We start from the raw sequence: 12,862 nt of genomic DNA, 5'->3' as shown, positions 1-12,862 counted from the left end.
GATCCGAAATCGCGAGGGAGGGCTCCAGAAACGGCTGCAGGCAGCTAGGAGAAGGGGGCGTGGCCGGCTCGAAGGGGCGGGGCGACTCGCCTTCCCCTCGGGTCACGCGCTTCAGGAAGTCGCTCCCTCAGCGGAGTAATCGAAAATGGGGACCTCCCTGGACATTAAGATTAAGAGAGCGAACAAGGTTTATCATGCCGGGGTAAGTAGGGTGGGCGGTCCTGCGGGTTCGGTCGTCGGCAGGGCCCCGCGCACTTCTGGGTGTCCCTGGGCCGGGCAGAGCGCTCTGCCAGGTGCGTCCCCGCCAGGTGTGCCCCGCGCGCGGCCCGCAGCCCTACAGGAGCCCAGGCGTAGTCCCCGCCACGTCCTCAGGGGTGGGGGCCGAGGGGCCGGCGCCTGGGCTGCAGTGTTAACCGTCTGGCCCTCGGAACGTCCGCTCGGCCTTGGGTCCAGAGCTTGAGCTGTCCATTGAGGGTTGGGGAGCTTGGTGTGCACATGCCCCCTTTCCTTACTCCCGACGCGACTGCAGAGGTCTTAATGAATGAAAGGCAGAATTCGCCTTGAAAACAGAATTAGCACTTGAGGGTCCGGCCAGCTCTAACACCATGCAGAAGTTACTCTTTTTTTTTTTTTTTTTTTTTTTTTGTTCTCTGATGTTCAGAACGCATGGTATATTAAAATGCAAGTACAAAAAAATAAAATCGTTATGACGGTATTAACAGATTTTGTGCCACTCGTCTATCGTTTAACCTCCTCTGGCCTCAGTTTCCTTATTTGCAAAACGTGGATGATTCAAGTTTCCCCTACTTTACATCAGAATCAGTCACCCCGGGAATTTTAAAAGTGTGATTGCTTGTGTTCCACTGCCAGAGATAGCACTGATTGTAATGAGCAGCCGGTGTTGATATCACAGCTGGCTCGCACTGGAATAAAACTGAGAGGCGTGACTGGCCCCAGACCTGCAGAGCAGTCTCAAAAGGGATTGAATACGGAGCAAAGATCATGATCAGATGCTAAACCGTTTTGAGTGCAACGTTACAGGGGAAACCTGATGTTTACAAAGATTCAGAGGGTCACCTCCCAAATTACTAATTTCAGAGGGGAAAAGCTGCCTTCATAATGGAGGAATCAGGTCATCACCAGTCTAGCCACCACTGACAGCATCCCTCACTATCACTACTGATGATACAACTGACATTATGTTCTAGCATGTCATAGAGGGTTTGGCCTGATGCGCTGAAGAGGGAACAACTCTTCCGTGTAGTATTCCTACCCAAAAGGTTCGACTTAAATCAACTCATAAGGAAGCAATCAGACATTTCCAAATTGAGGAACATTCTGAAATAACTGGCCTGCATTCTTAAAAAATGTGAATGTCATGAAAAAAGGGGAAGTTTTCTAGATTAAAAGAAACTAAAGGGATAGGATAACCAAATACTGTGCATAATTTTTGACAAATTTGGGTATGGACTATAATATAATAGCTTTGTTTTGGTGTTAAATTTCCCTAGTGTGATATTTGTATTTTGGCGATGTAGGAGTATACACCACATACTGAAGTATTCCAGAGTAAAATATGGCAGTAACTAAATTTTGAATAGTTCAACCACAGATTGTGTGTGAACACGCACGTGAGGTGAAGAGAGCAAATAGGATGAGGTGTTAATAATTGATGACTCTAATGGAAAGCTATATGAGTCTACTTTGTATTTTTTTTTTTAAGATTTTATTTATTTATTAGCACTGGAGAGAGCAAGCCCAAGTGGGGGACAGAAAGGGAGAAGCAGGCTCCCCACTGAGCAGGGATCCTGATGTAGGACTCGATCCCAGGACCCCAGGATCATGACCTGAGCCGAAGGCAGACACTCAACCTACTGAGCCACCCAGGCACCCTTGTGTTCTTTTTTAAAGAATTTTTTTTTAAAGGTTTTTTATTTATTTATTTGACAGAGAGAGAGAGAGATCACAAGTAGAGAGGCAGGCAGAGAGAGAGGGGGATGCAGGCTCCCTGCTGAGTAGAGAACCCAGTGTGGGGCTCGATCCCAGGACCCTGAGATCATGACCTGAGCCGAAGGCAGTGGCTTAACCCACTGAGCCACCCAGGTGCCCCCTTGTGTTCTTTTTTAATAGCAGTTTTATTGAGATGTAATTCAAATACCATAAAACTTACCTATTTAAGGTATAGAATACAGTGGTTTTAATATAGTCACAGAGTTGCACAAATAATCACCACCATCTAATTTTAGAACATTTTGATCTACCCAAAAAGAAACCTTGTACCCATTAGCAGATATTCCTGGCATCACAGATGTGCTTTCTGTCTTCATGGATTTGCCTGTTCTGGAAATTTCATATATGCGGTCTTTAGTCACTGGCTTCTTTCACTTAGCATTATGTTTTCAGTGTTCATATCTGTAGCATGTATCAGTTCCTGGTTCCTTTTTATGACTGAGTAATATTCCATTGTATGAGTAGACCATCTTTTATTTACCCACTCATCTGTTGAAGGACATTTATTTGGGTTGTTTTCACTTTTTGGCTTATATGAATAATGCTACTATGAACATTCTAGTATGAGTGTTTGTGTGAACATATGTTTTCATTTCTCTTGGATACGTACAGAGGAGTGAAATTGCTGGGTGATATGATACTTTATATTTAGCTTTTTTTTTTTTTAAAGATTTCATCCATTTATTTGACAGAGAGAGATCACAAGTAGGCAGAGAGGCAAGCGGGGTGGGGGGGAACCAGGCTCCCCGCTGAGCAGAGAGCCCGATGCGGGGCTTGAGCCCAGGACCCTGAAATCATGACCCGAGCCGAAGGCAGAGGCCTAACCCACTGAGCCACCCAGGCGCCCCAACTTTTTTTTTTTTTTTTTTTTAAGAGAACCGGCACATGCATCAGCTGGAGGGGTGGGGAGGGCAAAGGGAAAGAGAGTGTCTTAAGCACGTGGAGAGTATCTCCATGCACAGCACAGAGCCCAACAGGAGGCTCTGTCTCATGACCCTGAGATCATGACCTGAGCCGAAACCAAGAGTCAGACACTTAACCGACTGAGCCACCCAGGCACCCTACTGTCTTTTTTTTTTTTTTTTTTTTTTTTTTTTTTTTTTTTAAAGATTTTATTTATTTATTTGACAGGGAGAGATCACAAGTAGATAGAGAGGCAGGCAGAGAGAGGGAGAGAGGAGGAAGCAGGCTCCCCGCTGAGCAGAGAGCCCGATGTGGGACTCGATCCCAGGACCCTGAGATCATGACCTGAGCCGAAGGCAGCGGCTTAACCCACTGAGCCACCCAGGCGCCCCCCACCCTACTGTCTTTATCTTTTTGAAGGCCCACCAAACTGTTTTCCAGAGCACCTGCACTCTTGTACATTCCCCCAGCAGTGTGTGAGGGCTCAGGTTTTCTTTCTACTTTGTATTCTCATAACTTTGTTGTAGCTTGGAAATTCAAAATAAGAATCGGGGGAGGCAGTGATAGGAGACTATATACATTTTGCTCTAATAATTGTTATTTCATCAAAAACTCAACACATTCTATTCAGAGATGTTCCCGCGCCTGGGTGGCTCAGTGGGTTGGGCCACTGCCTTCGGCTCGGGTCGTGGTCCCAGGGTCCTGGGATCGAGTCCCGCATCGGGCTCTCTGCTCAGCGGGGTGCCTGCTTCCCTCCCTCTCTCTCTGCCTGCCTATCTACTTGTGATCTCTCTCTGTCAAATAAAGAAATGAAATCTTTAAAAAAAAAAAAAAAAAAAAAAAAAAGAAAAGCTGCAAGAACTGAAATCGTAAAGTTGACCCAGCTACACGTCCTCGTGGTCGGCAGAGTTGAAGGTGGCATAGCTTTGCGTAACCAGCGGGCATCCCTTGGTGCCATTAATGGGAACAGAATCTGCAGTGGCTGGCTTCTGGCGATGTTTCTTAATCTTGTGTCAGGGAAGCTTATGCGGCGATTATGAAAAAAAAAAAATCAGCGTAACTTCTCCTAAACAGATGGTTCCTATGTATTATTTCGGAGTTCCCCCCATCCCCCAAAAAGACAGTTACTAGACAGGTAAGTCTAATCAGTCAGCAGGTATATATTTGGACCCATGTGCCTATGAGTCAGGTTTTAGACTCTGTGATCTGTGGTTCAGGATAGGGCGAGTAGGTGGCCAGTGCTGCCGTGGCTGCTTCCTAAACTCCAGGGGCGGGACTGTGGCTGGCCGGTTGCTTGATGGGCTCAGTGCTTGTGCTGCAAGCGGAACTAGTCCACATTTTCCATGTTCTCTGTACATCTCAGGAGCGCCGGGGAAGATTCCGGGACGAAGGATCTGACTTCTCCGCCGGCACCTGTAATTGTCGTAGTGGTTGGATGTGGCTGCCATCTTTGCTAGCCCGATCTTCAGGTGGTAGATGAGAGTCGTTCTCCCGAAGCACATTTGCCTGTGTAGCTGCATAAAGCAGTCTTCTCAGGACATCTGGGTGCTCAGTCAGTGAAGCGTCCGCCTTCGGCTCAGGTCCTGATCCCAGGTTCCTAGGATTGAGTCCGCATTGGGCTCCTTGCTCAGCGGGGAGCCTGCTTCTCCCTCTGCCTCATGCTCCCCCTGCTTGTGTGCTTGCACAGGCTTTCTCTGACAAATAAATAAAATCTCTCTTTTTTTTTAAAAGATTTTATTTATTTATTTGACAGAGAGAGATCACAAGTAGATAGAGAGGCAGGCAGAGAGAGAGAGAGGGAAGCAGGCTCCCTGCTGAGCAGAGAGCCCGATGCCGGACTTGATCCCAGGACCCCGAGATCATGACCTGAGCCGAAGGCAGCGGCCTAACCCACTGAGCCACCCAGGCGCCCCTAAATAAAATCTCTTAAAAAAATGAAAAACTATGACTTCTACTCAGAAAATGTACTGATTCTGTTACTGTGCTTTTCAGTGTTTTAGCTGTCATGAAAGTATTCGAAAATGGCTTTCATTCTGTGGATACCAGAGAACCTAAGTTATACTTGGGTTTTAAATTGGCATTTGGGTTTTTTCTTAGAAAAAAAGTGCTTCTTGACAAAATGATGGATGTTAAAAAAAAAATCACTGTTGAATCATTTTAAAAAAACTATAAATGTAATACATGCCATGTGAATGACTTAACATTTTACAGAAGGCTAGAAAGTGAAAAGTAAGTTCTTCCTCCTCTTTCCTCCTTTTCTGTCCCTGGAGGTGTTCCCTGACACTTCATACACTATTCCAGGCACTTCCTGTGAGGAATGGTGTACATGTGCGTACATGCACACGCGCGCGCGCACACACACAGCTTGTTCTTTCTGCTTAATGGTGTATCCTTACCTTGGATCTCTGTCAGTCTCATCCTTTTTAAGGTTTTTTAAAAAATGCAAACAAATTTACTCAGGCAGTGTCTGGTGATCTCATGAGGCTTGCAGGGAGTAGAGAGAGACAGGTAAACACACAAAGAAAAGGTGATACAGCGCTTGAACAGGAGCATCTGTGGGATCTGATGGGCACAAAGCAGGACATCGACGTTTGGGGGGAAGCCAGGGTCCTCTGGAGCCTCACTGAGGTTGAACCTAAGTTTTGAAATGTAAGCGCCAGGCTGGGGTCTCCCTCCCACCAGAGACCACAGATGTCCCTGTTCATTCCCAGCAGGAGGAGCAGACAGGGTGGCAGAGTGAAAGAGAACTTGTGGACTTTGCCGAAGCAGTCCGGATCCAGTGAAAGCTTTTGTTTCCTCTGCTTCCCAGGCTTTTCCAGTCACTTCTAGAATCTCATTGGCAGCAGTTTTTTAAAGGGATTTTACTTTATCATCTTTCCAGATATTTCTTCTCTTTCCCTTGAATTTATTCGGCTCTTTTCCTGTTGTGTTTTACCTTCCTAAGTTGGCTGTTTAGCTTCTTAAATTGTAGCATCCTCTTAAAAATGCAGACATTTCCCTCTAAGGACTGCTTTAGCTGCATCCCCCTGGGTCTTTTGTTTCTAGTCAGTTAGGTGGAGTTACTCTAAATCGGATCCCGCTTAACCCTGCGCAGCTCCTGCCAGAGAGGGGCATGGCCAATAATGCCAGGGAGATGGGCAGAAGTGGAACCGCTCTGCCCCTGCACTGCCCGGAGTCGCTGCTCCCAGGGACCCTGCTGAGGCCTCCTCTAGGCATGGGAAGACCCCCAAAATAACGCTCTGCTGCCCTTTCTCATGAGATATGACTCGTGGCATTTTTATAATTGTACTAAAATATCTTCCAATTAACATAATGGTTTTTTGTTTGACACCTGAATTGTTTACAAGTGTGTGTTTTCATTTCTGTTATAAAAACAACTCTCAGATTAAGCCACCGACTCTGGATTTCAGCTCAGGCCATGATCTCAGGGTCATGGGACGGAGCCCCCACATCAGGCTCCCTGCTCAGCGGGGAATCTGCTTGTCCCGCTGCCCCTCCCCCAGCTTACACACTTGCTCTCTTATGCACTGTCTCTAAAATAAATCAATCTTAAAAACAACTCTTACTCATGGACTTAAAATAATGCTTACATTTAAATATAAATTTTAGGAAATTCCTTATGAGACGAGTACCTGGAACTGGAATGTGAGGTCATGGCGGAGCCCAGAAGGATCAGGTGCAGTGGACAGGAAAAGCCTCATATCGCAGAAAGTTTTCAGTAATTTAGTAGTAACCTGTAATACGTTAGCAGCACATTTCACATATTCCTCTGTCATTGTGCTGATTAGACTTGTAATTAATTTGTTCTTTGAGTCTGCCTAACTAAAATACTGGTCTGCTTATATTTATATACCTAGGCCTGTCAGTAACTGCCCTCTTGGTAGGCACTCAGAAACTTTATTAATTGATAGTCAAAGCCTTAAAACATTTAAACAAAATTTATAAAGCTACTAGTTTTATAAATGCATTGATCAGAAAGGGAAAGCTAGGACTTATAGGTACACTATAGATATTCCTTTGTAATTGCAAATAATATTCCAGGCATAAATTCCAGAAGGTAATGGTAAGATTCTTATTCTGGCATAGCCCCACAGCTATGCATGAACCTCCCATTACTTGTATTTACTCTAGCACAATCATTTTTAAGAGAATGATTAAAATAAATGTGGAAATATGGACTTCAAATTCCTGTCAGTGTGATTCTCTTCAAATTCAGAAATGGAAGAAAAACAGAATTGAATTCCTGGCATTTTCCATCATAATTTACCCAGCTCAGAGCGAGTAGACCTTCCTCAGAGCTTGAAGCATCCTTGCCCTTCCACTCTGAGAGTCCTTCTCATTGAGTCCAGAAACTTGACCCGTGTTTCCAGAGCACCATGTATGGTGCAAGATCATTAGGAATATGTGATTTAAAAAAAAAAAATGCCCTGATTCCATATTTCTAGTAAATTTTTTTTAAATTTTATTTATTTATTTGACAGAGATCACAGGTAGGCAGAGAGGCAGCCAGAGAGAGAGGAAGAGAAGCAGGCTCCCCGCTGAGCAGAGAGCCAGATGTGGGGCTCCATCCCAGGACCCTGGGATCATGACCCGAGCCGAAAGCAGAGGCTTTAACCCACTGAGCCACCCAGGTGCCCCTCTAGTAAATGTTTTAACATCCCATGAAAACACTTAACTAATACTGTGTTGTTGTTGTTGTTTTTAGGATTTTATTTATTTATTTGACAGAGAGACAGGGAGAAAGGGAACAGGAGCAGGGGGAGTGGGAGAGGGAGAAGCAGGCTTCCCACTGAGCAGGGAGCCCGATGAGGGGCTCTATCCCAGGACCCCGGGATCATGACCTGAGCTGAAGGCAGATGCTTAACTGACTGAGCCACCCAGGCACCCCAGTAATATTGTTTTATAACAACATATAATAATATGTCCATTTCCAATCACAGACAGCTTTGATGCCCACTAACACTGAAGAATCCCCCCCCCCCCGCCCCATTTTATGGTTCAGAAGACTGAGACTCCGATAACTCAGTGACATGCCAAGGGCACGGAGAAGAGTAAATACTTGAAATCATGCTTCTGTATGCCTTCCCCAGGCCTTAATTTTGGTCGTCTGTAGGATGGAGCTGATACCTACGCAAAGGCTTTGTTGTGAGATTAAAAGAGATGATGCTTTAAGACATTTTATTATAGGTTCTGACCCTTAGCAGGGGCTCAGATGGTGAGCATTGGTAACCGTGTGCCCTTCGGTAATGTCTAGTTACTCAGAATTGCTGTGTCTGCCACGATGTGGATCTGGAAGTTAGTACACTATCCAATTGAGTGCGTATCAGATGCTTCTCAGATGGTTGGATGTCTGCCCACGGCCGACTTGGAGGAAGGAGGGCCAGTGCCCTAGGAGCCCCGCTAGGGAGCATGGCGGGTTTGGGCACTGAGAGCTGAGTGTGGTTCGGGTATGCCTTTATGCTTCCCCCACGGTGCAGGAGAAGTGCTCCTGATCAAACAGTTTGACTCAACAGCATTAGACATTATGTGATGTTTTCAGTTCACCGGAGGAGCTTATTGGTTAAAAGAACCCTGTGGTAAATCTTACTGTGATGTAAATATGATTCATTTTTACAAATTCAGAATGTTTTGCTTTTTAAAATCCTGACACATGTACTCGTGAAAGTGACACCGTCAAATATTGTGGTTCTGAAAACCATAAATAAGAGCTTTGCTATCCAGCGTAGCCCGTTGACAGTGATAAGGGATCTGTGCACAGCGGGCTGGTTACTGTTACGAGAACCTCTAGATTTTGTCTTCTTTGGCTTGTGTGTAATTTCCTGTTGAAAAGTTAAAGAGGAGGGGTGCCTGGGTGGCTCAGTTGGTTAAGTGTCTGCCTTCAGCCCACGTCATGATCCTGGGATCCTGGGATTGAGCCCCACCTAGCGGGGGTGGGGGGGGGGGGTCCCTACTCAGCGGGGAGTCTGCTTCTCCCTCTCCCGCTGTCCCTCCCGCCACTCATGTTCCCTCTCGAAGAAGAAGAAGATCTTTAAAAAAAATAATAGAAGAAAAATCCTCTATGTAACAGTTCATTATTAGGAAGAAAAATTGCAAAACTAGAATGGTATGGAAAAAAAGAATAACTATTGTGCTTTGTACTGCTGGATTCTTGACACGTGAATGGTCATTCCCGGCGAATACTGTTGGAAGTACTTAGGGTACAAAGATTAGCCAGCAGGGATCCCAGGGTAATCTGGGGGAGCTATGAACCTTTTAGGCATTGCTGTCATCTCAACCTTGAGTTGGGTCTCTTCTCTCTGGAATAATCGAATGCTCCTGAAAAGGCCTGTCTCCTAAATCATAACCTAACCCTGGTGCCGTGCAAGGGAGGCATTTTCAGAATTACCCAAGCCTGTTTGAAAACTGGGTGCCGTAAAATGACTCATGTAGTTCTCCATTTGGTGTTTGTGACAGCACGTTTTGTACTGGCCCAAGCATTAGTAGAGCCTGCCTGGCCGTTGTGGGTGTGGGGGTTTCTAGACTGCAGCAGGGGGACACCAGGGACACTCCTGACTCGCGGCAGGCTGATTGGTTTCCTCTGCCTTCCTCTTGATGCTAGTCCCCAGTTAGGACCTCCTGACCTTGAGTTCCAGGTCTGGAGCTCCTGACCTTGCAGCATCCTGGATCTGGTGGTGGAGCCGGCCACACCCTCCCCGTGGGCTCACTCTGCTCTTAGCCCAGCCCTGCTTCCAGCGGTGATTGTCCCCCAGCGTTGACCTCCCAGCGGTGCTGCTCCCGGTCTGGAGAGCCAGTGACACAGGCAGGTTTTAGGGAGATGGCACCTCTCTTCTTTTGTTCCCCCTCTTGACTCCTTCTCCACTACTGCTCCAACCTGAGTAGTCAGAGCCCCGCCGGTCTGTTCTACAGACTTACAGTTGTGCTGACCGTCCCTGCAGATGGTCCCCGTGCTGTGCCTCCCTTACCTCCCCCGCTCCTGGTTCTCCTGGTTCTTCTGCTCCTGTGAACCGTGCCTCACTCACTCCCCCAGCTGTGGGCGGAGCTGACCTGTCTCCCTGGCTGTCCCTCCCCGCTGTCCTTGGCCCCCTCCTGCTTCCATTGTTCGTCCTGCACCTCTGTTCACCCTGCTTGTTCTCTGCCCTCTTAGCACAGGCATATTCTGGAAGGGTTGTGTAAGTTCAAGTCGGTTTTCCATTGGCTTTCCACTGTCATTTCAGCTGCACTTTGGGAGTTTTTAACCCCCTAGCTCCAAATATGTCTTCATCTCATTCAGTGTCCTTTTTAATCAAGTAGTCATGACATGAATGGAGTTCTTTTAGTAGACAGATCTATGACCTCGCCTCCACCCCTGCTTCCCGTTCTTGGCTTCAACTTTTGTTCAGAAAACAGTACTTGGTAGCCATTGGGCAGGTGGGCTGACCCATTTCCTCTCCCTGTGAGCAGACGAAGACGTGAAAATTTCAGAAGAGCATCATGCCCGAGAGTATCATGCCAACAAGAAAAGCACAGTGTTCTGAAGCTCCGAAATAAACTTTGTCCTGTCTGGATGGAGAGTTTAAGGAGCCTTCAGTTAGCACAGGGGCTGGCTTCAGAGCCACCAGCATTCCCACGTGTGGTGGGAGATCCAGGCTCTGTGGTGTGTGGAGTACTGCTGCTCTCTGGCCGTGGGGTGTGGGTCCTCTGAGATGCTTTCCGTACAAACACAAACAGGTAAAGAGCCAACTGTTGTGAAAATACTTTCGTAGAGTGAAGAATTCCCATCAGTTTTGGTTATTGTCTTCCACCCGCACACAAGACTTTGCGGACACATCTGTGCGCTGAGTGACTCTTAAAAAGACTGTCTTGGTCTTTCGTTGTCTATATTGAAGAGAAAGTCTACTTTCTCACTCACGGGCAGAAGAACATTCAGGCTCAGAGCAATGGTGCCTTTCTGCAGGTGATGGAAAATATATATGACCTTTTACTTCGGAAAGCAAAGTGGATGTTTCCTTATAAAGAGCTCGAGAAGATGAACAACACTGTTTAGGATAAAGATTTTCCCCCAGAAGTGTAAGCAGTGGAGCTCTTCTTAGTAAATGAAATCTTATATAATATACCAGTTTTTATAATATCAAAGTAGTTTGTTTTGTAGGCATTTAAATGAGAGCTTTTCCATTTGAAGTGACTCCCTCCCCCCAACTCCCTGCCTTCCCCACTCATCCTCCAATCCCAAAGTGGCTGCTGAGGTGTCTGCACAGGCCTGGGGCGCGGGGGCTCACAGTTTGAAAAGTACTGGTTGTACAATGCAGTGACCAGCCCGAGCCAACAAGGTTGGGAGTTCTTCATACCGTCCCATTTTCTTTGGTCTTATGCCAAAATTTAAAAGCTCTATTAAGGGGCGCCTGGGTGGCTCAGTGGGTTAAGCCTCTGCCTTCAGCTCAGGTCATGATCTCAGGGTCTCTGGGATCGAGCCCCGTATCGGGCTCTCTGCTTGGCAGGGAGCCTGCTTCCTCCCCTCTCTGGCTGCTGCTCTGCCTACTTGTAATCTCTCTCTCTCTCTATCTGTAAAAAAGAAAAAAAAAATTTAAAAAATAAATAAATAAATAAAAGCTCTATTAACTTCCAGGTATAATGCAGTGCCTGCCACCAGGCTGAAAACATTTTGCTTTTATTCACTGGAGATTTTAAATCGAAGAACATGGGCCCCTACTCCGTACAGATTACAGACCCCCCATTGTCAGTTCATCTGCCAAGTTCCTCCTTGACAACCTGCTCACCTGGGCCGGAAGTCCCAGCAGAAGCCAGTGGGATCTGGCCACCCTCGTTGTTGGTTTCTTACTGGTGTTTCAACTTGCCTTGGGAAGGACAATGTGAGCTTGTCAGTAGCCTTTGATTCTTGCTAGATACCTGTACCCCTTCATACTCTTCTGACCCCGGATGCTGACGCTTGGAAAGAGTGTGCCTCTGAGAAACCAAGGGCTTACACGAGCTATCCTGGTTGTTGGGCAGGATCTCCTGGTTTGTGACATGGACACATGTGCTTTCTAATGATGGCCGGGTTCTGTTCGTCCCCATTGCTGTGGGTGTCCTCTGTGCTGACATTCTTCTCTGTGCTTGTGGTTTTCTGTCACATCTGGCATGATGACAGCCAAATATTGGTCTGCCTTTGTCTTATCAGAAAAGATCATTTAAGGATGCTGGGTGGCTCAGTCGGTTAAGTGTCTGCCTTGGGCTTAGGTCACGATCCCAGGGTCCTGGAATCGAGTCCCTGTTCAGTGGGGAGTCTCTTTCTCCCTCTCCCTTTACCCCTCCCCCTGCTTGTGTTCTCTCTCTCAAATAAATTAGTAAATAAATTCAAATAAATAAATAAATCTCAAATAAATTAATAAAACTTTAAAAAAAAAGAAAGAGAAGGTTATTTAAGACCATTACTCAAAAACCCAAATTGCCATCTTTGGGAAAGGAACAGAAGTTCCATCAGTGAAAAGTAAGGGATAAAAGGGCAGAAATTGCTCTCTTCAGTAATAATCAGGAAAGAAACACTTAAATTTTAAAATGATCTGGTAGTGTTCCTTAAAAAAAGGGGGGGTGGCGCCTGGGTGGCTCAGTGGATTAAAGCCTCTGCCTTCCGCTCAGGTCATAATCCCAGGGTCCTGGGATCAAGCCCCGCATCGGGCTCTCTTGCTCAGCAGGGAGCCTGCTTCCTCCTCTCTCTCTGCCTGCTTCTCTGCCTACTTGTGATCTGTCTGTCAAATAAATAAATAAAATCGTTAAAAAAAAAAAGATCTGGTAGTGTTAATTTGACCATACTTTTCAGATTTAAAAAATTTACACGTTTTCACTTGACGAGAGAATTCAAGTAATAGGAAGGAGTCTCCCCCTCCTTCACTGCTCCATGAGCGCCGCCTGAGAATTAGCACTGGACATTTCCAGCTTCCCACAGTGTGGTCCTGGGGTCCCCAGTGGGCAGGAT

General features: G+C 46.4%; 1 protein-coding gene across 2 annotated transcripts in view; it reads left to right on the top strand.

Moving 5' to 3' along the window:
• Positions 1-15: 15 nt before the first annotated feature.
• Positions 16-12,862, top strand: part of VPS26C (VPS26 endosomal protein sorting factor C) — a 42,804-nt gene continuing 29,957 nt past the window's right edge. Inside the window, exon 1 of one of the 2 annotated variants that reach the window (XM_046003031.1) lies at positions 16-202. In XM_046003031.1, the coding sequence (XP_045858987.1) occupies positions 146-202 (57 nt within the window). In that variant the 5' untranslated portion in view covers positions 16-145. The remainder of the gene's footprint in view (positions 203-12,862) is intronic. The other variant, XM_046003030.1, reaches the window with a different exon arrangement.

The sequence above is a fragment of the Meles meles genome, chromosome 4 (genome assembly GCF_922984935.1).
Source record: "Meles meles chromosome 4, mMelMel3.1 paternal haplotype, whole genome shotgun sequence".
In the NCBI taxonomy this organism is placed as follows: domain Eukaryota; kingdom Metazoa; phylum Chordata; class Mammalia; order Carnivora; family Mustelidae; genus Meles; species Meles meles.
The sequence above is the reverse complement of the archived record's forward strand: the minus strand, read 5'-3'. Positions and strand labels throughout refer to the sequence as shown.